The 24,733-nt window shown below is 38.2% G+C and overlaps 1 protein-coding gene across 9 annotated transcripts in view; it reads right to left on the reverse strand.

The window, feature by feature from the left end:
* TIAM2 (T cell lymphoma invasion and metastasis 2) overlaps nucleotides 1-24,733 on the reverse strand; it is a 188,006-nt gene that overhangs the window by 52,318 nt on the left and 110,955 nt on the right. For 8 of the 9 annotated variants that reach the window (XM_027631056.1, XM_027631065.1, XM_027631031.1 and 5 more), the window contains 8 exons: nucleotides 23,732-23,956; nucleotides 14,186-14,371; nucleotides 13,077-13,223; nucleotides 9,492-9,554; nucleotides 4,379-4,546; nucleotides 1,557-1,661; nucleotides 1,055-1,133; nucleotides 127-219 (listed from right to left, as the gene is read on the reverse strand). In XM_027631056.1, the coding sequence (XP_027486857.1) occupies nucleotides 127-219; nucleotides 1,055-1,133; nucleotides 1,557-1,661; nucleotides 4,379-4,546; nucleotides 9,492-9,554; nucleotides 13,077-13,223; nucleotides 14,186-14,371; nucleotides 23,732-23,956 (1,066 nt within the window). The remainder of the gene's footprint in view (nucleotides 1-126; nucleotides 220-1,054; nucleotides 1,134-1,556; nucleotides 1,662-4,378; nucleotides 4,547-9,491; nucleotides 9,555-13,076; nucleotides 13,224-14,185; nucleotides 14,372-23,731; nucleotides 23,957-24,733) is intronic. The other variant, XM_027631097.1, reaches the window with a different exon arrangement.

A 24,733-nucleotide genomic window follows, 5' to 3' on the forward strand; every position in this document is an offset into this window, starting at 1 on the left:
AGGAAAGATAATGGTGAACAGCAAAAGCCAAGAACTGTTTCAGACAGCATTACTAAACCTTCTTTAAGTTTTTGGATTTTAAAAAAATAATGAAGAACAGTTTTAAACACAACCACGATACAGTACCTTCCTTGTATGCCAGTCCATCAGGGAGTACATCACTTACAAAGATATGGGTGAGATGCTCATTTTCAGCAACTTGTGCTGTGACAGCAAAGCCTGAAATAAAAGAGGGTTTAATCAAATAAACTTCCTTGGGGACATTTCCATTTTATTTTGTGTATTTAGTTGACTCTATACAAGAAGGAGGGTACTTCTTGTGAGAACACACCCACAGAGCATACAGAAATTATTACATTGTTTCCCAGTTATTGTTAGGCCTGTTAAAATTAACAGGACTTTTCAACTCCCAGGAAATGTCATACTCTGCTGTTAAAAAAAAAAAAAATCACATTTCAAAAAGTAATTTCTACCTCCACTCCATATGACATTTCAATAACAGGCAGCTCATGTCCATCAGACAAAGAGGTGTCTTAAACAGGTCCAAAAACTGGAAACCCAAACTGTAAAGCAGCAAACTATATAGACCAGTGAGGGGGACAGTCCAGAAAGGAATAATTTATTGCAGACTTGCAGCTAAAAAACAGCACAAAGCTGCCTTACAAGGGTATCCTTGCAAGGTATATAATTATTCCTAGGCATAACTGCCTCCCACAGACAAAAAGCCTGTCAGAACATGTTCCAAAGGACACTGTTGATATGGTGCCAAGAGAAGATCCCACTACAAAAAAATGGCAGACCTTGACCATGGCCTGACTGACAGCACTTTTATTAATCCTGGCAAAGGACTTTCGTTTTCTGACAAGTTCATGCTTGAATTATTTGGTCATTTTAGCAAAATTAGAAAGTGGTCTCTTCCAAAACATAAGAAAGACACTTGCAGACTCACACTCTGATCTATCAAGGATGGCTCTACCTGCTCTCAGAGACAGAAAAGTCCTGAAGAGAGAAAGTAAGCAATGGGAAGAATACAAGAGAATTCCTGACAGCTTACCATAATCACTTATGTTTTCACTCTTTGTAAGATGAACATGATAAACATTCAATGGACAAATTTCTATTTCATCATATACCTGTTGGAAAAAAACAGTAACACAAGTCATCAAATTATGAAAATATAAGCATCAAAACCCAAAGATACAGCGTGAGAAACAAGCACGTTATTCTTTGCATCAAGACTTGCTGTCTTCACACAGAGCATTGTGTTCCTGTGTAAGCATCACTGCTATCAGTGAGACTAAAGCTAAAGATCAAAAACCCAGCCTGAAGTAGAGACTGACACTCTGCTTTTGTACAAAAAGCCTCACTCAAATCTTCAAACAGTTCTTGAAGAAAGTGTTTGCAGTGCCTAGCCACTCAAAAGTGTGAATAAGGATGACACAATGCAGTCTGGGAACAGCTTTAAACCTTATTTTAGATCTAAATTTCACATATTTGTAGGTGACAATTCAACTGCAGCTGCAGACAGAGCTTTATCTAAAAGGAGTCACACTTTCCTGGTCTAATATGTACTCGTATGGTTCAGGAGCACAATACTCAGTATTTTCATCAACCAGTCTTCTGAGTTGAAGGCCATAGTGTCTTGGCTCCAGCTGTTTCATCTAAGGAAGAAAAATAGTTTGGAATTCGTTATTTATTTCCAGAATCCTAGAACACAAAGAAGTGACACACACACAAAAAAAGCTTCTAAAATCATGCAAAAGCAATCCTCAAAAGTAATTTTCCAACTATTTTTGTGGTATAAACAAAATCAGATGCATTGCTTAAAAGATAAGGTTCAAGAGCAATTTCCATTTTGCCTTATGATCCCCCCAGATCCTTTCGTAAACACAATGTCTTGGCTATTAGATTAACTGAGCAGTAATATATGTTTCCAAAGATATCACAACTGGTTTTTGTCCTTTTGAACTTAACACTCACAGCCACCTTTTTCTATGACTACTTTTAACAATTCAGTTCTGTTCAGTAAGTTTTGTTCCTGATATAGAAAATGCATATGCATGTATGGGCAGTTAGGAGAGGGGATGGGATAGCAAGTAGATTCCCTAAGGGTTTGCCTTTATTGGATTTTATTTTTATTGCTGGGTTTCATCTACGATCAGAGAGTTCCACGTATTTTTTTTATCACCATGAGGTCAAAGCAAAGATCCTATCTCAACAGGAAGTCAAAGGGAAACAGGAATATTCCCCGAAGATATTAGTCTGAAAGTGCCAAGTCCCTGATGAGAGGCTCTGAAAAATCAGGATACTGGTGACACCACGGCACAAAACATTTCACTTTAGCATATTAATAGAGCAATAATTCTAAAACAAGAGGAAGCATGGCTTCTGAAAGAGAAGGAATGACAAGCTCCCTGAGGGTTATTTAACCCCTTTAGTGCATCTCTGCAGCTTACAAAATCTAAATCTACTGAGTGAATAGTAATTACCTTAAGATTTTATTATGTGTTACAGTTTAAGAGTTGCATGTGTTCTGTATCCTGAACAATTCAATGTAAATGCACAAGATTTTGTATACATGCTATCCAAAAACCTCAGACGGAAAACAGAAATGAGAAAAGTAGAAACCCCATAAAGCGTGGGTGAAGGGAAAAAAAACAACAAACAAACCAACAACCCCGGTGAACTTCATCCTTATCCACATAACATTCAAACATGTTCTGTTAAGAAGAAAGATTCCTTACACTCACCAGAGCAGAATGAAAATGTAAGAAGAAAAAGAACCAGGATAGATGAGCAGAAAGTATTCAGCATTAGAGAATGCTTATGAAAAGCTTTACACACAGAATAGAGAGACAAAATAAAACAGAAAAACATTTAAGAAAAAAATCAAATAATTTAAAACTAAATTTTCATGCGATACAGAAACTGAAAATTAAAAGTCAGCTTGAAAATTACAAATATTTTGGAATGATGCAGTAAGAGAAGTAAGGAATTTCCTTTTCAACTTAATTTTACTTAATTTTATTTCCTACTTCAGGGGTCTTGCACACCACTTTAAGGACTTCAAAATGTTTCAGCTCTACCATGCCACCTGGTGGCCAAATCATGTCTCAGACATCCTTTTGCCTGACAAGGTTTTAAAAGTAAAGGCAAGCATTAAATGTTTTCTCCAGGATTCAGTCTCCATCAGGAAAAGCCACAAGAAGATAATTTCTTCTTAGTGATGCTATGGAGACACAATGGGACTTCGCTAAGTCAGTGTGCTTATTTTGATTTTTAAAACCATAGTTTACCCTGGATTTTTAAAAATTTGTATAACTTAATTTTATTTGGTTTTTTGTTTGTTTGCAATATTAACAGGGGCAATAAGCCATTAAATTGGGTCCTTTCCTTCATTAGAAGCCTCAAAATTCATTAACTTCAAGCCAGTTTAATGACCTCACCTACAAATTCACCCTAACCTCTGCCAAAAGATACAGCTGGATCTTGTACAGCACAGGACTCCTTCTTCTCCTGTTTTTCCCCTTGTGAAATAAATACAGTATAATTACCAGAAAACAGAACTCAGGGGTAAAAAGTTAGTTTTTCCAAAAAGCCTGTTTGCATAATTTAAGTGACTTGAATCCTGAAGTTAGAGCTAAATTCAAGCACTGACACGTGTGGAGACAAAAGTGCTAGGTACATTGCGATGTTCTAGAGGTGCTGATGTTTGGTCTGTAGTTAAAACTAGCATCTCTATTTTGACTTCAACCTGTGACTCAGTTTTCTGTCCCATGACCTATAGCAAACCCTCTCAAATTGTGGCACTGACTTTCACAAGGGAATTCACGCTTTGAAATTCACAAATAGAACTGGTACTTAACTAAAAGTTTTAAAAGTTCCTTTAAAAATCAAACATATATGATAGCCTTTATCACAGCAGTCTTAACTGTCTTAATTTCCTGGCATTAACTCCCTTTCGCTCCTGTGTGATTAATTTGCACGGAACAACCAGGTTTGCTGCAAGGACAACGCAGAGTGGACATGTGCTGAGATTACTCAGGGGCTGACTACCTGGCAAACTGCCTCTGCTCTTGAAGTATCAACTGTGCACTGTCTTAAGCAACACCTTTTGAAAACCTTTCCACAATCCTGCGACCTTGGCTACAACATATAAATAACATAACTAAAGGAAAGAGAGCAATGTGCCTTGAGACAGTGACTGGGAGATGCTGGTATTACAATATTATATATTATTAATATTACATATAATTATTGTATGATTATTATATAATAGTGATAATCTTATCACTATTTAGGCATCCTCTGATATACTATGTTCCTTCTCAAGTCCACGACTATTAATAAGGTGCAATTGTGAATGAAAAGTAAGTACCTTGCACGCCAAAGACAGAACATCCTCCACCCTGTGCTCTGGCTTGAGTGTCAGTGCCACTCCTTGGCCATCACAGAAATGAACATATGTCTGTGTTTCCCAAGCATTCTCCTTCTGGATGCTCTCTGGTACTGAACAGTAGATATTCAAATAATCATCGACTTGCTGCTGAAACAAGGGAGAAATGTACAAGATATGTGGATATTAAAACAAAAACAAAACCAAAAACAAACAAGCAAAAGCACAATTACATTAGCAGCTTGCACTGATTATGTATTTAGACACAGTGCTGTGAATTTCCCTGGTAAGCCAGGGAAAGAATTCTGTTACCTGCTCTTATTCACTACAGATCTTATTTTCTAAAGATCAGATTGCACTTCCTGTACATTCCCATTATGGGATTTTATATCTTTATTTGATTATAATTGTTGATTTAACTCAATGTGGATATATGTAATTACCTGGTATTATATCACAGTGGAAGTAAATCTTGAAGAAAAATTGACTACTACAATTTTACCTAGTTACTAACTGTAAAATAACTCTATAAATAACTCTATAAATAAATAAATAAACGTAATTACTGTAATTTTGACAGAAAATGACAATACAGTAAACTTCCAGCAGAGAGCACTGTGGAGCAAGGCTAGTCATAACATAATAAAGTACTAAAGCAGGAATAAAGTGCTCCCATTCTATTTACAGTTTAAGAACATATTGTTTCATAGGCAACAATATTTGCCTGTTTACCATTTTGCTTCACATTCTCTCTCATTCCAAAGCCACTCCACTTGATCAAATAACAACATCCACCCTGAATAAATTCCCTGTCACTTTCTCACCCTTTACTTTCAAACCTTCTCCTGTACTGCACTTGAGGCTGCATGTTTCAAAGGAAGCCACACAAGGAGAAGAAAAACACCAAGAGCTGTTCAGAATTTGAAGTTTCACATGTGTATTTGGGTCTGCCTATTCAGCATATCACTTAAATACCCACATCAAGACATTTGAGTTTATGCAGACAAGGTCCCTTGATTCCCCATGCAGTCACTGGAAAGGGACAATAACCTCATGAAGTGGCAGAACTGCCACCCAAGACATATCTTAAGATATCCTGAACTGTTCTCTGGAGTGCCTACATCCTTAATGTTTATTTCCTTAGTATTTTTGGTTGGTTAGTTTGTTGTTGGTTGGGGGGATTGTTGCCTATATAAAGACCCTCGATTATGCAATTCTTCCTCCTCTCCATAATGACACAAGCCCAGGGGTGCACTGCAATTAAAAGCTGCTGTAAAATCACTGCACAGAGCTGCTTCGCTTGTTGCAGTCAGCAAAGTTATTGACAACAATCTACCAGTAGTAACAGAGAGACCAATACTATTTTGTTTTTCCAAATAGCAAATGTGGCCATGAAAATGATGAAGCAAGCAATGCTGTCCAGGTAATTACCAAACAATGTAGAAATTCAAGTTGCAGCCAACCCAGAACGTGGCATAGTTATAATTTGATGCCAAAATAACTTTGGTTTGGTGAAATAATATTAATGAACTAGTGGCATTCATGAATCTTGTCTATCTTGCTCAACTGTCCCTTTTAACTAGTTGAACGTGAAATTTCAATTAACACAGGTGCATGGCAATCCTACTAAAATTCAGCTACTACTTATACAAAACAGGAATCATGTTATGCTACTGTAATTAATGCAGTAATGAAATCCACCAGGTGAAGTTTGACCTCGGTGGCTGTAGTTGCAGACTGCTCGTAACACTGGTGATATTGAAGAAGATAATTCCCTTAGAAGCAAAGTTCTCTCAGCACTAAATCTAGTGCCTGGGAATAAAAGCTGACCTTCCTCCACAGTGTAAATAAGAGAAAGGAGAAAGGGGACAAGGCAGGCAGGTTGTGAGAGTGAAGTACAAATGAGTCAGACTGAATTCCCTGGTGGCTTCCTCCAGGGAAAATCAATGCTATGCTTGCATCAACAAGGGAGGTGCTCCCAGCAGCTCAAAGGTTTGCAACCACCACAGTGGTTTATTGCACTGCAACAGCAGCTGTTCAAATACGCCTAACCGAAATAAATCTCACTATTGCCAGAGATGAAAAAAAAAAAAACAAACCTCAAATCATAGAGGATTAAGGTGATGAGAACTACATTCAAGGCCAGCTTTTGGTGTAAGCTTTTAAGACAGGACAGAAAGCTCTGCAGCCAATGTGAGATACGTCCATTCCTTGCCATGTACAGTGATGCTCAAGCATACAGCTTGAGCTAAACTCGCCTCTGTTACTAAACATGACTGTGTTCCTTAACTGCAGTCAAGGTACCATTGCTTCATCCACATTTTCCACCTCAGAAAATCTGACATGAAAAGAGATTTTTTTTTCCTGTTATGCTTGCAGTGACTAATTCCACAATAGTTCATTCATTCATTGCCACATAAAGTTATAACAAGCCATCCAATTTTCCAGCAAGAGGCGCCAGGATTTTCAGACTGTCACACGTTGTGCCACAGGGTTGCTGCGGGACCAATAGGTTACTTCATCATTTCCTCCCACTATTTGCCTCTGTTTTATCATCCTTTTCAGAGAAAATACAGTCTCTCCAGAAGATTCCACGATTTATCATTTGCTACCCTCCTCAGGCAGCATTTTATAAAAGTTTTGATGCTGTTTCTGTTGGAGTTTTTTTTATTTATTTTTAATCAGCCAGTGAAACCAGGCTGATGCCAGAGTAACGGTTTTCAGAGTTATGATGAATCATTTCTGAGTTGTCGTATGATTCATCAAAATGTCAGGATCTTAAAAATGCCTACGCTATATTTAATACCCATTGAGAAAAGGTTTTAGAAATAGAGTTGAGATAATAATAATAATAATGTTTTTCTAGCTCCAGAGCTCTGCTCAGCACCTAAATTCAGTGGGTTTTTCTAGTCTTGAAACACAACCCTGCTAAATTTGTAAAATCTGGCCCAAAACCTTGCAGCCACATTGCCCTCCTGCTGGTCCCCCTCTACGTGGGGAACAGGGCTGTAAGCCCCTACCTGAATTTGGAGAAGGCTGCTTTATCTAGAGTTGATACAAGAAGAAAGACCTCGTCCCTTCACCAACACAGCACTAAAGGGAGAGGACTTCATTCTGCCTGCTCCCTAGTCCCTTCAAAACATTTCTCTGTCTCATCAGAAGGGTTCAGGAAGAGCAAATGCTCCAGTTAGGCCAGGGGACAGGAGACCCACAGCAGATACTCTTGCATAAGGCAGCTCCCTCACCCTCACAGACACAAGGGAATCGGCATTCAACCAAGGGACTGGTGTCACAACCCTTTCGGAGAAACCTTAAGGGGCTTGCACCCACAGGATTTTGCCACTTCTCACATGGCAAACCTTTCCATGTTTTAACAGATTTGAACAGGAACAAATTGTGTTTGCTGTCTCCGAGATGGGACATGGATGCCATCTAATGCCACATCCAAAGCTACATTCTTGAGGAATTTGTAAGTGTTCACTACAGGAGATCATATCAACCAGAAATACCTCATAATTATAATTTATTTTGAAAAGAGAGGAGTGATTTAGTTTAAGTACTTTCCTAGCCCAGGAAATAACATGCAAGTGGTCAATTAAAAAAGGGACCTCAGGTGTTTCAATACACTTTTTCAAAGAACAGACAAAATGTGAAGATAATTTCAGGAGGCAAAACAGCATTATAGGGGTAGGTGCTGTCAATAGGAGATGTCTCTCCCAGTAGCATAACTTCTGTGTAATTATACATTTCTTTCTTACCTAGCCATTAAATAAATGCACTTGATGAGAAAATAAACCACGTACTACATAACAATACAAAAAACCCTCATAAAAATCTATGAGAAATGATGAACTTTGTTCAAACCTTCCTCACAAGATTCACTAAAGCTCTTCATTACAGTTAATCATTTTCCAGAGCAACATTGCAGTTTAAATGCAGATTTTGGCTTCTTGTCTAATACCTGGTATACAAACTCAGTTGAAATGGAACAGTGTTGTAGAATTATTTTTAAAAGTCTTTCAAGATTTAAACTGCATCACGAAACTATCTGGTTCAGGGCACAAAGGAGGAAAAGGGGTAGGGGTAGATGGGAAGAAAAATACCCCTTTGAGTCTGACACATGTTGCTATTAAAGAAATCCATCTAGAAAAGAAATCCATTCAGAAAAGAAAGTCCAGAAACCTTGTACCTAAGACTTAATTTGATGTTTTTATCTGGAGCCTGCACAAGCCTACTGAGGGAGGATACATAAGCCCCACAGCACACAGACAACATTCACTGGTCCTACAGATATGCAGTCATGTATTTTGGAGTGTCTTGCTTTGCTTCCAGACTGGTATCCCCTAAGGAGGCTGCAGTAATGGAGAGGGACCATGACTGAGGCCAGGTAGGGACAAACAGCAGCTCTCCTCCTCCTGGGCACCAGAGAACATCAGTCACAACTGGATAATGCTGCTGGGGGGATGCTGCATTCTCTTCCTTTACTTGGGCAATCTCCAGCTATACATTAATTCTCACTTCTCTGATGGTATGCTCTGCAGACTTTATATAGATTTTATTGCTTTTATACTCAAAATACAAAGGTTCTGTTGAAGTAGGCAAAGGGGAAAAATATACCTTGGGTATCGTCCCATCCCTGGAAACCATCAAGGTAAGATTGGATGAGACCCTGAGCACCCTGATCTAGTTGAAGGTTTTTCTGCTCATTGCAGGGGGGTTGGACAAGATGACCTTTCAAGGTTCCTTCCAACCCAAACCATTCTATGATTTGCCATACTGTGAAGGATGCTTTCAAACAAGCTCATTCCCAAATCTTTCTCAGACAGCGTACAGACTGTACAGATTAGTGCTGTGAAGAAGCTTCTAGAGGAGTTTTTTGGTTTGGAGTTTGTTTGGTTTTTTTAAAGACTACACGAATGTTCAGAAACTTATGTTAGAGTGGTTTCGTTAGCAGAATTACAATCCTGTCATTAAACAATAACTGCATTTTATGAACCTCTTCAGGGTTTCTGAACCAGCCCAATAATACACTTAATGAAATACATTCAGGAATTCAAAAACATGATGATGTGGAACGAGGACAGGCATATCTTACCTCAGCAGAGTTGGCTGAATTCTGAACACCAGCAAATCCATGTCCTCCAGCTGAATCAAAAACCTATTGAAAATATTACAGATAAATAAGTTTGTTAAACAAATAAACACATTTACTTCTTATCTGTGTTGGATAAATCCTTCAAAAAAGTAAAAACTAAAAATTAAATTAATAAATATATATAAACCTGCTAAACCCAGGGGGTATTTTTGTACTTTTGATTGCTTTACTCTGACTAGAATTAATAAAGAAATACAAATCTATAAAGAAAATTTAAGCAGATTTTCTCTTTCAAGCTACATGCACACACATATATTCAAATATGTATAAAAACATTCATATCCTTGCTGTTTTCCTATCTACTATTTAGCAATAAGATTAAAGTCATTTACCTTCAAATCAGGCCCTACACTGGAAGTTATAAATTTCACCTTCAGAATACTGCTAAGTACAGCTACAAATCTCACCATGATTTCAAGGAACTATTTCAAACCATTGTTGCTGGTTTCTAAAACTTCCTATCCTACAGTTTTTCATCTCTCTTTCACCAAGCAGTTTGCTTGACAGTATTGACTGAAACTTTTAGCTTAGCTTTAAAGGCATACTTGACCCAAACTCCACACTATTAAGTAATGAAAATAGCTGACTAATTACTGTGTCTGCTTTGAAAGTGATGAAAGCAGAAACTGAAATGTACATTGCCCATCTGGAAGCTTAACTACTAGCATCTCACAAAGGTATTAGACTTATTAATGAAAATTTTTAAAATCCAATAAATGCATATGGATACAATCAGATATTTTGGTGATATACAGTTTATACAGGACATTGAGATTTGCAAATAATAACATTACTCTACCAAGGTGCAAATATAAATAGCATTTTTTTAACTCCTTCTGCAGACAAAAAATCAGGACAATATCAGACTTATATCTGAGCTTTTTTTTTTTAGTTTTTGGTACTAGCAAAAGCCTTCCAAATAATCCAAGACAACAACAAACTCTCTCTTAAGATTTCATATAAAAGCCAATGTCTGCCAATGCAAATAAAGGGCACCACTTCTGAACTTCCTTGTCTCACCCACAGATGTAATCAAAGTATTTTATTCCTTATTATTTCTCAAAACAGTTCACCATTTAGACATAAGAAAGAAGATAAGCATTTAAGAAACTGAGGATAATGTGAGCCTAGACATCCCCCATCTGCTACAGTGCAGTTTTATTAACTGATTTGTAAAAGACTGAGCCACTACGTTAATGTTTACAAAAGCCTCTGAGCATAGAAACTCTGAACATTATTTATTAATGCCATAAAAATAAACAAGATACAATTAAAAAATTCTCTGACAAAACAATGTTGAAAAATATACCATCTGATTTTGAAGCTAAGGTATGTCAGATTAAAACATACCAGCTACAGTCAAACGAACTTAAATCCAAGAAAGTAAGACTTTTTTTAATCTATTGTTTGACAGAAACATCGCAACACAATGAGCAGAGAAGGGAACTCCACTTCTCTGATTCACCCAGCTTCCCAGTGGGCTGAAAGAGACAAGAAAGTCAGCCTCAGACCTATTCTGATTTTGATATAAAATTATCTGCATATACACAAATCTGAGCAAGGATGTGGCTCTCTTTTCAGCCCCCTTCTAGGTTCATGGGTCAATTTTCAAGCCATGCCCTTAAAAATTCCTCACTTTTATGGGTATGAATCATTGCGTGGTGTTATTCATATGCAACACTCAGCATTTACATTTCCTTAATTGTATTGTAGGATGTTTAATTAAAAAAAAATAAAATGTCAAGAACCTCAGCTTGTGTATGAAAATGAACACATTTTTGGACCAGCTGGTTGCAAGGTTTGGAATAAGAAGGGTGAAGACTCACTAGGGGTACCTTTGCCTGTGACAGAGCTCCCTTCTCTGTGCTTAGAAAAGCGCTGTGAGGGCAGCAGGAACCTCCTCTTCTTGCCACAGGTATAAGATTCCCTGTCCCTGAGCTCCACAGAATCCCCTTCATGGGCTATAAAGCTTATGAGAAGACATATTACCCAGTTAAAAACTGTGCGAGGTATCAGCTCCGGTGGGAACAGAGCTAAGGGGCATAACATCTCATCCCTCAGGGCTTGTATTAATAAAGAAATAAAGGTGCAAGACTCGCAGACCAGACTCACTTGCTAGGGAGCACAGGGAAAATTATGTGAAAAGGATGACCTGGAGAAAATTTCTCCTTCAGTTCCCTCTTTTGTAAGACGGACTTGAGTTTTATTAATCAATTTCACCATGTTAACACATCTCGATCAATATGCTAAAATGTGTAACAGCCACCTAAAGAAGCTTAATGCCTGTGGAACACATAGATATTTACCTATTAAAAATACAAACCACTAGACCAGAAAATCCTTATGTGTTATTTTGCAACACTGAATCTCTTGCATCAGCTCTGTGGCTATTGCAAGATGCGTACAGATAGGTTTGTTTAAATATTCCACAACAGATTAGCAGATGTGCAAGAACAGCCAATTTCCAAGTGCTAATCACAGATCTTTGTCTAATTAAATCAAAATACAGGGCCACAGAATAATAGGAACAAAGTTACCTAATGGACAACGCACAAAATACTGCTTTGCAGGAGTAACAGCAGACATGGCAGAGACTAACGAAAACAGCAGTGATCTGAGTGTGGGTACACCTCTATGCCTTCTGCTTTGCTGTCAGGAAGTGTTTCTGCTCTCATTTACTTTTTTTCAGGGAAAAGGTAGCAAATGTTTGTTTCACATATAGCTGTGCTTTTATTGAGAAAGCACAGACACCTGAAGTGTGGGGTTTACACTGAATGTGTGCACAGACCGTTAGTTTCACAAAGAGAAAAAGTTGCTGTGAGATGCTGTGGTTTCACCAGTAATGCAGCCCTTTGGTGGGACCATGCATCAGCATAGCTCCTCTCCCAGGAGCCAGCCTGACCCAGAAACATCAAGCCTGTGCCAAGCCTACAGCTGCTGTAAATTGGCCTGGTATTATTTGTTAGCTGCCTACACCAACAGCTGATCTCTTGCATGACAGAATTCTTCTTCTGTTTGCTAAAATGTACTTCCAAGTGTTGTTTTGAGAGGCCAATGTCAAAGATAGCTGTCTTTGCAGCAGTCTCTCCTCCTTTCTCCTTGAAAAATCACCTGTGTTACTCTGTAATCAACTGTAACAGTATTTCAGTCCCAATCACAAACAAGCACACACTGTCCTAAGGACTATGCATACATGCTATCTCCAGAGAAACCCTACTTTCAAACAGTTTGCAATGTACCAGAAGAGAAGTTTTGTTACAAATTAAAATCTGATGGTCTTATGCTGCTACTAATTAACTTAGTGGGTCAAAACCTGTCATTCACCAGTCTTATTTATCACAAAGAAACACAAACTTAGGTATATACACTCACAAGTGATGATCCCACTGCAAGTCTGTCACACCTATTGAACCCTTGGATGCAGGTTTGATGGACAAACATCTTCTACTGTATGTACCAAGAGCACCTTGCAGAATGAGCTCCAGGAGAAACAAGCCGTTCTGTGCTCTCTGCAGCAAGACCTACCTGAGTTATGGAAGGTCTCTTTTCTTTTCCTTTTCTTGCCAATGTGTCCAGTCCTTTTAGCGAAGAAAATAAACCCTTCTTATTTCGAACCCTTTGAGACAGAGACAGGGTACGTTTCCTGAGAGCAGCTTCATCCCTGGAGCAGATCTATTTAAACGGAGACAGGTCTTCCTGTATCATTCTCACAACAGCAAAATATTGACAGTTTTTTAAACCTGAGGTATCAAATGAGGGTTACTTCAGTTCACCTCAATGTAATATGCCAAGATACAAGGAAAATGTTTTAAACTTTCAGAAGTGATGGCTGTTTTGTTATTCCAGTGGTGTGGTACTGATATTTTTTTGGCATGGGGAAAAATTAGAAGTCATAGGAAAGGAGGAACTGAGAAAATATTGCTCTGTACAACAAAAGCATTTAATGAAAAGGCTCTGAAGAAGAATGATAACCTATCATTCAGATACAAAATTGCTAGAGGAAGACATTCTCAAAATTGCCAAACGTAGGAGATAAATGTGCTATGGCATTGAGTTATTAACAAGCAATGGCACAAACCACACAGATAAAAACAGTGGCAGAGAGAAACACATTCCTTGGCAGGACTTTCAGTATCACTGTTCAGACTTCACATGCAGGAAATGTGGTCTAGATCTCTCTGCCAAGATCAGCCTTGCAGCCCTACTAAGGTTAAAGAGCAGAGGTGAACCCGCTACTGCTGTACTTCCCTTAAAGCTGACAGGGTGACAACAGGTTACAGCAGCTTAGGATCTCACTCCTTCTTTAGAAACACAGCCTACAGTTCTTAAAAAAGGGACTTATAATTTGAATTGTCTCTAGTTTTAGCCTATTCCAAGAATACTTCCTTTTTAGGAGGGACTCCCAATTCTGAACTTCCCAGGGGCCAAAACAACCATCATGGCCATATCCTGCAGAGGAAAGTTGATTTGCAGTCAAGGAAAGGGTAGATAGGATGAGAAAGAAACGGGGCTGTCTGAGCAACACATGTGGGTGCAGCCATGTATTATCGCAGCACAATTCCACATCTGAGCACAATATTAATGATGGCTTTTCATGGGTGTAACATACCCATGAAAAGTGCATTCAGACTTACCAGTGCATGGAAGGATGAGACAGAGAAAATGCCGAGCCTCCCCAGTGCCAATTTTGAAGGACGACTGGCAGCAGCCAAAAGGCTCTTTGGGTTTGGGAGCTCCCCACCTTGCAAACTGGCTAGGTAACAACGCATTCGGAAAAGGTCCATGTTAAATTTTTCCAGGTTTTGTTCCCATTGCTGGATCTGTTTAGATGTAAGAAGGGACAATTAAAAGGGGAAAAATATCTTTGTGGCCTGCACTGAAAATTTGAGCTCTTCCCCAAACCCATAGTAAATTACTTTCATCTGGTAGTATAAGGATTAGATTAGTTATTCCCTGCCAAAACACATCCAGTCATATTGTGTTACATCAACCCAAAAGATGACTTGAAACAAAACGAAGCTGGTGGTCTTAAATGCATACTGACAAGATGAACATACCATGAACTTTAGGTAGTTTGATAGCCACAAAAACAGTTACATAAAAACACAACCTTGTGCTTCAGGAAGGCTTTTTTTCTTTCTTTCTTCTTTTTTTTTTCCCACTCTTCTCTCTCCTTTTTGGAAATCAGTCTTGGTTGTTTTAGCTTTGATTGTCTAGCTGGCTGGCTGAAAGCAAAGTAGTATAGCTATGCTAATGCACTATGCAAAGCCAAGTAACTACAGTGGTAGGTCCTGCTCATTCTTTACTACTATCCAAGGCTTCCCTAACTTTTAAACAGGAGACAATACTCATGGTTCTTGTTGTTAGTAATAGGGTAAGACACACACTCAGGCAAACTGCAAAAACCAGCTATATAGACTCAATACAGACCACTGGATCAAAAGCAGGAATGCATATATGCAATTTTTAAACATATCTAACACAGGTACATGCAGATGTAACAACTTATTTCAGTTTCAATGTAAAATTAAGAAAGTGAAGACTCAAATATTTACCAGACAAAGTTCTGAACCAAGGTTTAGATGACAGATTTTAAGTATTTGTGTAAATATACACTCATTTAAACGAACACATATTCTTACGCACTGCATCAAAGTCAAACTTTGCTGTTCATTTCCCCAAATGACAGACTGGTAGTTGCAGCTACAATCTGACCTGCAGACCGTACAATTAATGTACAACATACATTAATACCTATAAATAGTACCTAAAAATAAAAGGCAGCAAGCACATTGACTCAAGGCAGAAAAGCCACGTCCATTAGGTTATCATATGCCAAGTTTATGTACTGAAGACTGTTAAAATCCCTGACAATGCTGTTCTTCCAGTGTCAGCTCCAATCACTGCATGTTTGCTGTTCAACAGGTGGTTTAGGGCTGTGGAGAAAGTTCATCACATTTCCTCTAATGAGCATTGGTTTCATATCTTTTGCTAGCACACCCTGTCTCTGCACGCACAGGACATTATCACCTTACACAGAGACTAGCCAAGGCTGGGACAAGCCCCTTTGTGACTCAGGAAACAAACCAACAAATATAAAAATCTCATGTGAACTATGACCTGTAGGCTCATCTAGAAGCAAAATCAGTTCAGGTTCCTTATAATGCTGCCAAATACCACAAAAATTAAACAAGTATCTTCTCTCTTTACTTTAAACAATGCGGAAGTAAGCAATGAAAGGGTGAAAAAGACCCTGTTAACAAAACAGTGCTAAAGTTTGTGCTACAACTGATAGAGACCCTTCCTAGTCCAGCTAGGAGCATGTGCTCACAAAGTGTGGCATCAGCTGTGGCTATACTTTTGGAAGTAAGAGATGTTCTTATTTGGCAGGTGGGTGAAGAAAGGGAAGACAATATTCCATTTTGTTCAGCTACAAATGCAAATTTGTAATACACTTAAAAAATCTTTCAAAGAATTACTCTTAAAAGCAAAAGAAGGAATTTACAAAAGCTTATAATGAGAGCAATTCTTCGAAGTCCAGTGAGAAAGGACAGAGACATATTCATAACAAAGATGCCTCATCTAGTCTCAGCAGAGACATTTGAAACATGCATCCTCTGCACTTCAGAAAGAATAATCTTTTTTTTTTCCTTAGGTTTATTTGGTCATTGCCTTTTTTTTGCTTTCTTTGTGCTCTCAGACACTCCTCACAGAGCATTTTTCTGCCTTCCAGTACTTTACGCATGTGACGACTCCAAAAGGAGAATCCGAGACGAGCTCTTTCTCTGTGTCAACACCCAGCTAGAATAAAACATGGTTGTCAGCTTTTCACAAAGCCAAAAGCAACAAGCTCAGGTGATGCCCTTCCCTTTGAGATGAAACCGCTGTGGGTACAGTGCCAAGTTGACTTTTAATACCTCAGGAACAGAGCAAGGCTTGTTCTGGGCACTGCTAGAGTGGAGCATCCTGTCCCCATGGAGCACAGTCTAAACAGGCATACTTGTGTTTCTTAGGCCTTCTTCAAAATCCCCATTAAAGACTTGTTCTAAGTTATATTTCAAAATAAAGATAATCAAAGAAGGAGGAGTAGGGTACAACACTCGGGCATGCTGAAGAAATAATTAAATTACAGTATTTATCAGCCACGCAGGATACTAGTTAATCAGCTCCAAAAGCATCAGTAATCACAATATTACATTTAATGGCATTAGTAAAAGCTGTAGGCAAGGAATTTCTGAGATTGTCTTGTAGCCTTATCAAAACCAGGGATGTCTGGAACCAATTGGAGACCATGAACCAATACCAGCTGCTATTTGTCTAAACCTTTTAAACTATGATAATTCTTCCTAAAGATTTATATTCTTGAAGACTAAATGGGGGAAGCACACAAATAAAAAAGCAACAACTTCAAAGCACAGTATGACCTGGTCCATGAAGTTAATTTACAGCCTGCAGACTAGCTGTTGCAAGTCTTATTCTGCTATTGTGTGAGGCAAATCTCTGCCCCACGTGGGAGGACTGCCCAAAAGATGGCTGAAGGACTTAACTTCATCATGCATAGAAAAAACGGCCCTTTTGAAATCTACTCAAAAGCAAAAGGGAAAACGCGGATACAGCAGACAGCTGTGGGAGCAGGAATGGGTGACAAAGGCTAACAGCAGCATGAAGTGATTCTGCAAAGAGACAAGAGATATGGCCCAACATAAGGTACACCAAAACAAGAAAGCACACATGAAATGTGAAAGCGTTAAAGGTTTTTTCAAGAGGAAAGGGAGGAGGTCATTCTCAATCCAGGCAAATGTTAAGCAAGGGTTCATGGGTTTAGTGGCAGCATGAAAAAGCTTGGAAGTAAGGCATGGAAAGGCCATCCAAATAAATGTATTGAACTTAATAGGATCCTGTAAGGCAGACAGAAAAAGGAAGCTGTGGTAGACAGGAGTAAAATGTGGGAAGCCTTGAGAATTATTTAGCCTGGGACACCAGGAGAACTTAAGCAAGGAAGTCTGGTGCAGGGACAAGACATTAATTATGTGAGGGGGTGGGCTTTTGCATAAAAGATTTAGTACAGGAATGAGTTATTAAGAGTTAACACACAAAGGAACATCAGCATGGTATTTTTGGCAGTACTTCAGCAGCAGTGATCATTTTCAGAACAGAAATAGTCAATTCTCCTCCAGGTTAATGAAAAATCTATTCAGACACTGAGAAAAAATTAATTATATTTTAAACCATGAAACAGAGGAGCTAAAGGAAGTTGCCTGAAAACAGGACTCTCGCAATTCAATAATCCTGCTAGGTTTTCTAAAGGTAAACTTTAAAATGAGAGCTTGGGAAAGACCAGTGGTTTCCAGAGGTGACAGTATCCATAGTTCCTATGTGCTATACAGTTGTCTCTGCAGCTGACATTTACAGTGGCACCACCACCTCAGCTGGAACATTTTTAGGGCTTGCAGACTGCAAAGCGGAGGATCTCAATGTTCCAGTGAAGGCAGTGCCAACAGGGCAGGCACTGTGAAGGCAGGGACAGTCCCTGGCTCCTTGTTGTTCGTACACTACAGTGCAAACAGTATCTTTTGGGGGGGCTGAGGAAGAACTGTCTCATTTTCAAACATGTTCTCTACAAAGAAAAAGAGCTCAATGTGATAAAACCCAAACCAGTATGCAAATGATGTAAAGCAGTGCCAGAAATGACACTATATCAACTCAATGTAGCAATACTTCAAGGACCTAGAGGAGGAATGGAAGAAACTTCCTGGACAGCTGATCTGATAACAATACACTGGTTTTTCACTTGGCACCTATTTAAAGCAGCACAAAAGAGGAGATGCACAGAGAAAAGATCCTTCTCTCAGTGCTTAAATGAAGCTAAGTGCTTCAAAACTGATTTTATTTAGTAAAAGTTCTTATACCATGCAGAAACACAACTGCCTTGCTGACACAATTCACTATCTATAGCAATAAAATTTCAAAATTTTTCCCTATACAACATCTTATTTCCAGATGGAAAGTGTCTGTGCATGCTGATGTAGGGAACTCAATGGATTGAAAAGAAACTACTGCTGTTTTATACGCACAGCTTTTCAACCACATTACAAACAACACTAAACTCTTTGCATTCCAGTCCCTGGTTCTCAGACACAATTCATACTGTACCCATCTGGAAAAATGAGTTACTTGGTTTCTGGGGACAAGGAACAGATTTTTATTGTCATTAGTTCCTAAAGAGAACTCAAAGAAGCAAAGACATCATTCTCCCAGAAATCCCATTACTTTAAAAATGCCACTGAGATACTGTCATAACTTTCAGCTCAAAGAAATAAAAATGGCAATGTAATAGAGTACAGCAACACTGACGTACAAGTAGAAATACTTTATTCTTCATTCTACCTGGTGACTTAAAAAAAAGTTATAATATCTTCCTGAAATAACAAGACATTTTTTCCAATAAATGCCATGGTTTTGGCTGTTTTGGAAGGACAGAATTTTCATAATTTCTAACCAAAACAGACAGAGGAAATCTTATTCCAATACCACTGATAGCACAAAAGAACATGCACATCTACATTCTTGTAGATAATCTGATTGAAATTGGTGGTACCACATATATGTCTATAGCTAGGGATGTAAGTAAGAAAGCCACTGAACTTTATTACCCAGCTGCCCATCCCCAAAGTCCAGACCTCCAGCCCTTTCTGCACATTCTCCCCCACCAGCTTCATCATATGAGATAATGCTATCCAACTCCAAGTTCAGTAATAGTTTAATAATTTTTCATTATTTTATGCCAAATCTTTGCAAAACAAAGATGGAATTTCACTCATCTGTAAAACAGTAATTACAGTGCAGGGAGACTGGAGATGAACATCCCTAACTTTCTGACTGCCTACTCATTTCATTCCCAGTCTACTACTGGTAAAGAGAAGTATTTTGCTAATAATGTAGCAAAATACCATTGCTAATAAGGTATCCTTACTGAAGAGTGATACCTGAAAAGAAATTGTACTGAATCTCTCAGAAAGTAGAGCTCTGCTTTTAGCCAGTTCAGAGACCACACAAACTGAAGATCTGTTTCAACAAGTGTAGACAATTTTTTTTTTTAGTTTAAGAGGATATAGAAGAAAAAAAAAGTTACTGTGTACTGTAATTCAAATTGAATTTGTATGTGGCAATACTGGCATGTGTTAGTTTCCTGAAAAGATTCTCTTTGAGTGTTGTTATTGTGAATTTTCATCTCAATGTCAGACAATATTTCATCAGATGCTATATAGAAAGTTAAGACACGAAATTTGGGCTTTGTGGAGCCTGAAGAATAAATTCCCAGACACATTCCAATCATCTTCCTTCAAATGTGAGAGAAACAAGGAAGAGTCAAGTAAATTGGAAAAGAAAAAAAAGGTAATGAAGTTATGCTCTTTGAAAAAAGCTAAAGACCACTATAGGGAAGGGAAGAAAGGTACTAGTGGATTTAATGACTACCCATAATAAAGAGACCACCATCTTACAGATCCCCTTATTTTTTTCTTATGGTAACTACTTTTAGGTGGAGGACACATATGAAAACTTCTGGAAAAAATGTCTCCAAGCATGTGCCTGTTCTTCTCATTTATACCTCATCATCTCAGTGCCTGCAAGTAAATACCTATGTTCAAAACCCACCTGATCAGTAAGTTAAGTATCATGTGCACAGAAAATATGAATCACTTCAGAAACACCTGAATAGCCTGGAAATCATGATTATACCAACATATTAAAATCTGAAAACTCCAGATGCTTTCAAGCAACTATTATTCATACTATTGTTCTAAAGTGAGATAACAGGAAAGATTTATCTACCAAGTACATAAAGAAATATACCCAGGGCTACAGTACCCTCATTGTGAGATTTTCCATCCCACTAAAACGTATTCTACAGGTAGAGGCAGTTCCACTTTTGACTTAACGTGCAATATTTTGTTAAAAGAGTTCTGAATAAATGCTAATAATCCCTTTCACTAACTTCCCTACAAGTTTTACAGAACTCCATATTTCAGAGCAAACACTGTGGTCTCTCTGTCAGGTTAAACACCTAGGAAAACTAAATTTTTTTTAAAGACAGGCTTTGAAATTCATCTCGGCACCAGGGGATTTTCAAACTTGTTACCTTTTGTCCTAATTCTCTTAGGTTTAGGGGAGAAGTTACACACTGGGGGAATACCACCACCCACAACGTATTTATTTCACATACCAATAAAAATGTACGTGGCTGTAGGTAGTATGTGCAGATTTGAGATTTCCAGCCACACTGCCAGTGCAGTGGCTGCTGTACACACATTGCTGTTGCGGATGCTTGAATCCCCGATCTCTTCTAAACTGACCAATGTCACCCATGGCCATGGGAAGGGCTGCCATTTTCTCTTAAAGTAAGTCTATTATTATTATTGGACCAGTAAAACCTGATAGAGAGAATCCCTCACGTAAGCCACAAGGTTGGAGACATTTCCCAACCTGTTTGATAGCATCAAGTCTCTAAAACAATGATTTCCACAGAAAAACAACATTTTCCCGGTAGTTTTTTTGTTTGCACTTCTGCTTAGCACTGGCTTTATCAATTGATATCCTTCAAATTCACTAGATTTACAAGATGAGCTTCTCCATTCCATGTGCTTAACACCAAAAAGAATCGTGTAAGTATATCTACCTGTAGCAACTTTAGAAGTCTAGGTTTCCTTAGTAAAACTGCCTTTCAGATGATGGTAACTGTGAAAAAAGAAAAGTCTTTTCTTGCTTGTGAAGCCCTATTTTTATTAAATTTTTAAGTCTTCAGCAGAGAAGTACTGGTTTTAAATCTATACAGATGTGAAAGAAAATACCCAACTGAGGTTGGGTGGTTGCTTTTCTGAGGAAGAGGAAGGAAAAGGAGAAAGGCTATAGAAATCAGAATTTCCAAGATAATCTCCCAGTGGAAATAAATTAAGACTATGTCTCATCTTTCTGCATTAAAAACCACCACGATCCTCCTGAAGTCAATCACACTATTTCCACTGACTTCCCAAAATAAATCCCTAGTAAAAATTTCCAGTACAGAATGCTTATAAACTGCAGTATTCACAACACTATGTACTTCAGAATGGAGGAATCATAACTGCCACAACTGAAAACATCACCAAATTGACACAAAATCTAAGCCAGAATTTATATTCACCTTCTTAATCAAAATGGGCAAAAGACAACTAAACAACCACAGTTACTAAATAACTGAGTTCCGTATATGCAAACTGTTCCCTTAGGAGTAATGTTTTCTCAATATCATTAGCTTACTAAGTATACTAAGAATTCTAGGTTACTAATTAAATCAAGATTTTATTTTTTCTTTGCAAAAGCCAATCTCTGAGACAACAAATCAGAAGATTAGGAAACGCAATTATCTCTTGATTTCTCTCTGAAGCAACTTTGCCAACAAAACTTCAACAATCGTAAGGAGAGATTTTAAAGAGATCAAGAACAGAGAAAAATCTCATAAATTTATTCTTTGCTAACTAGTGGGTGTTTGCAATGATCTATTTCATTCTTTGTGTCAGTGGTTTGTCCCCATTCAATATTCTGAGACAGGCACAGACAGAAGATTAACAGATATAAATATTCTGCAGGCCCAGTGATGGATTTCAGTTCTACAGAATGAAGCCAACTTCCTCCAAAGCTGGAAAACAACAGCAGTTGTTCAAGGACAGAACATCTAATTAGCAGATATTAAGACAGATCATTAATACTCTTCATCTGATTCCAAATCAACTAGTAGCATGATGGGGGAAGGGATAAATTAAGTTAATATACATCAGGATTTTTCCTCAGTGCATTACATGTTACAAGCTGTAACATGTAATCTGTAGAAATCTGTATATTCTTCTAGGTCTGAAAACCTGCTCCAACAAAAGAATGCTTAACTATTTCCTTCTCCATTCACCTCACATGGCTCTGGACTATGAAATAAAGTGAATGAAAATAAATCATGAATGTCTGAGCACTCAAAGGGCTTATGAACATCTGCACCATCCCTACACACATCCCTGCATATTATCTGAACTCTGGTCATATAGCTTCAGACTGAAGTGTGCCAAAAGAGCTTGACAGTGAAATCCGTACCAGTCAGTTTGCTCTTCATCAAGTTTAAACTAGTACAGTAAGAATTTTAAATATTATAAGCATCAAATTCTGAAACTACAAGTGTTTCACTAACCAAAGAAAAATATTATGCTCTATTGGTTCAAAGGAAATAAACTTTGGTTGCTACTTAAGGGGTCACAATGTACAGCCTAAAGTACTGACAGAGGAAGAGTTACTCTGACTGGAAAGGCAGGTAAGGATGGGCTCTCAAAGACCAGTCAATAAGTTCAAATTATCAGATGTCTTCTGTTAATGGCCTAATAAAATAAAGGATACAGCAAGCTCATTCACAGACTTCTTTAGGCTAAACTACTAAGACACGTTCAGTGCACAAGAGGCCCTGCGTAGTGAGGTCTTTGCCTGAATGCTAAGCGTGTTTAATTAAACATCTTTTGCCAGTTGCTACCTGCAAAACTGGGGACATGGGCAAGACATCACCACAAGATATACTTCCATAGGGTATCAGTGAAGAGATTCCTGGTTCACATGCTAGCAGTGAGAGCAGAGTAAGGCTTCATGTTTGTTCATCACTGTACAGACTGATCATCAGTCATGGCTAAATTTCAACTGGAAGCACGTGGTTTTGTCTGCCACTATCCAAATAAAGTTGGAGGAAGGACTAAGTACTCTTCATGTCTTGTCTTAAGGTGCAGAATAATATTGCTAAGTACGTATACTTCAATCTCTTCTGCAATTCAGTAATAAATTAGATTATTCACAGAACATACTGTACATTCTTTGGTATGCAATGTAACAGCTATATATTACTAACAGTTAAGTATATCATAAAGCAGTGAACATAAACTACATTTTCATTTTTGCAGAAAAGAAAAGAAATAGCTTTGTGGTAATAAAACAGATTGGTCTTTGAGAAGCCTACCTCCCACACTGTTCTGGATTGCTGTAGAAACCTGGCAATAATTACAACTACCATGCCAGCTATCCCCAAGACAATTACTCTCAGGCCTAGAAAGCAGAAACAGATCCCAAAGCAAAAAGTAATGATAATTATGCTCCTATAAAAATATTATTTCCAGTACCTGATTCTCTATGGCCTTTCTGTTTTTTGGATCACTAACAATTGAGAGCTGCAACTCTGCCATCTTTTTCATTTTGCCATCCATGTCAATCTTCTGGAAGAGACTCTTGGTTTGATTTTTCAGCAGCCTAACAGTGTCCTCTTTCCCAAGCTTCTTCGCAAAAAGGGAAGCACAGGCTGAATGTATAGCAGTAACCCAGTTTTCCAGATCTGTCTGGCTTGTTGCCTGTGAAACCAATCAATGGTGCAGCATTATGAGAACATAAAAGAAAAAAAAATCAACAGCTCTAGAATATGGAGTGCTTGATCGGTTCTCATTATCTTAGACACTTTATCTTAACTGAGTGAAATAAGGCTTTCTTTAGAACTGTGTAAATAAAGGAAGCGTAAGCTTTCCTGCACTCCATCATAACTTGTCTCCAAACTTCAGCTTCTGCTTCTTAGACCTGCACACTCTGTACACCCCAGAAGCGCAACAGAGCTGTATAAGCTGTGGGAAACATATGACTTGTATCTTTCATCCCTCCAAATAATTAAAGTAAAACCTACCAGATTTCAAAGATAAACCTCCACTTCTGCAAGTAGCACACAACAAAGAAGATTTTATATGTAAGGTCTGAAGTGAGGTATGCTTACTTAAAAAATGTCAAGTTAGTGGAGAGAGGACATCCAGGTAAAGAGAATGCAATCTGCACAAAGCGTCTCTGGAGATATGTACAAGTGTGCCTGTGAATCAACATGTTTCTATGGAGGCAGTTCCACATAATAATGTTCTTTATTAACATTTCCAGTGGTGCACTTAAGCAGTCAAGATATTTAGATTATTTTTAGCCTTCTTTCTTGAGCATCTTGCTCAAGCAAACTCTCTTTGTGGCCAGCAGATTTGGGGTTGAGCACACCATTCTGTAAGGGTGGAATGCTAATAGATGTGAAAAAAATTTATAATAAAGGTGATTTTCTAGAATCTTGTGATCAACCAGGTACCAAAAGCGTCTTGCAGATT

Source organism: Corapipo altera, unplaced genomic scaffold (assembly GCF_003945725.1).
Source record: "Corapipo altera isolate COAL_440 unplaced genomic scaffold, ASM394572v1 2b, whole genome shotgun sequence".
NCBI classification, from domain to species: Eukaryota; Metazoa; Chordata; class Aves; order Passeriformes; family Pipridae; genus Corapipo; species Corapipo altera.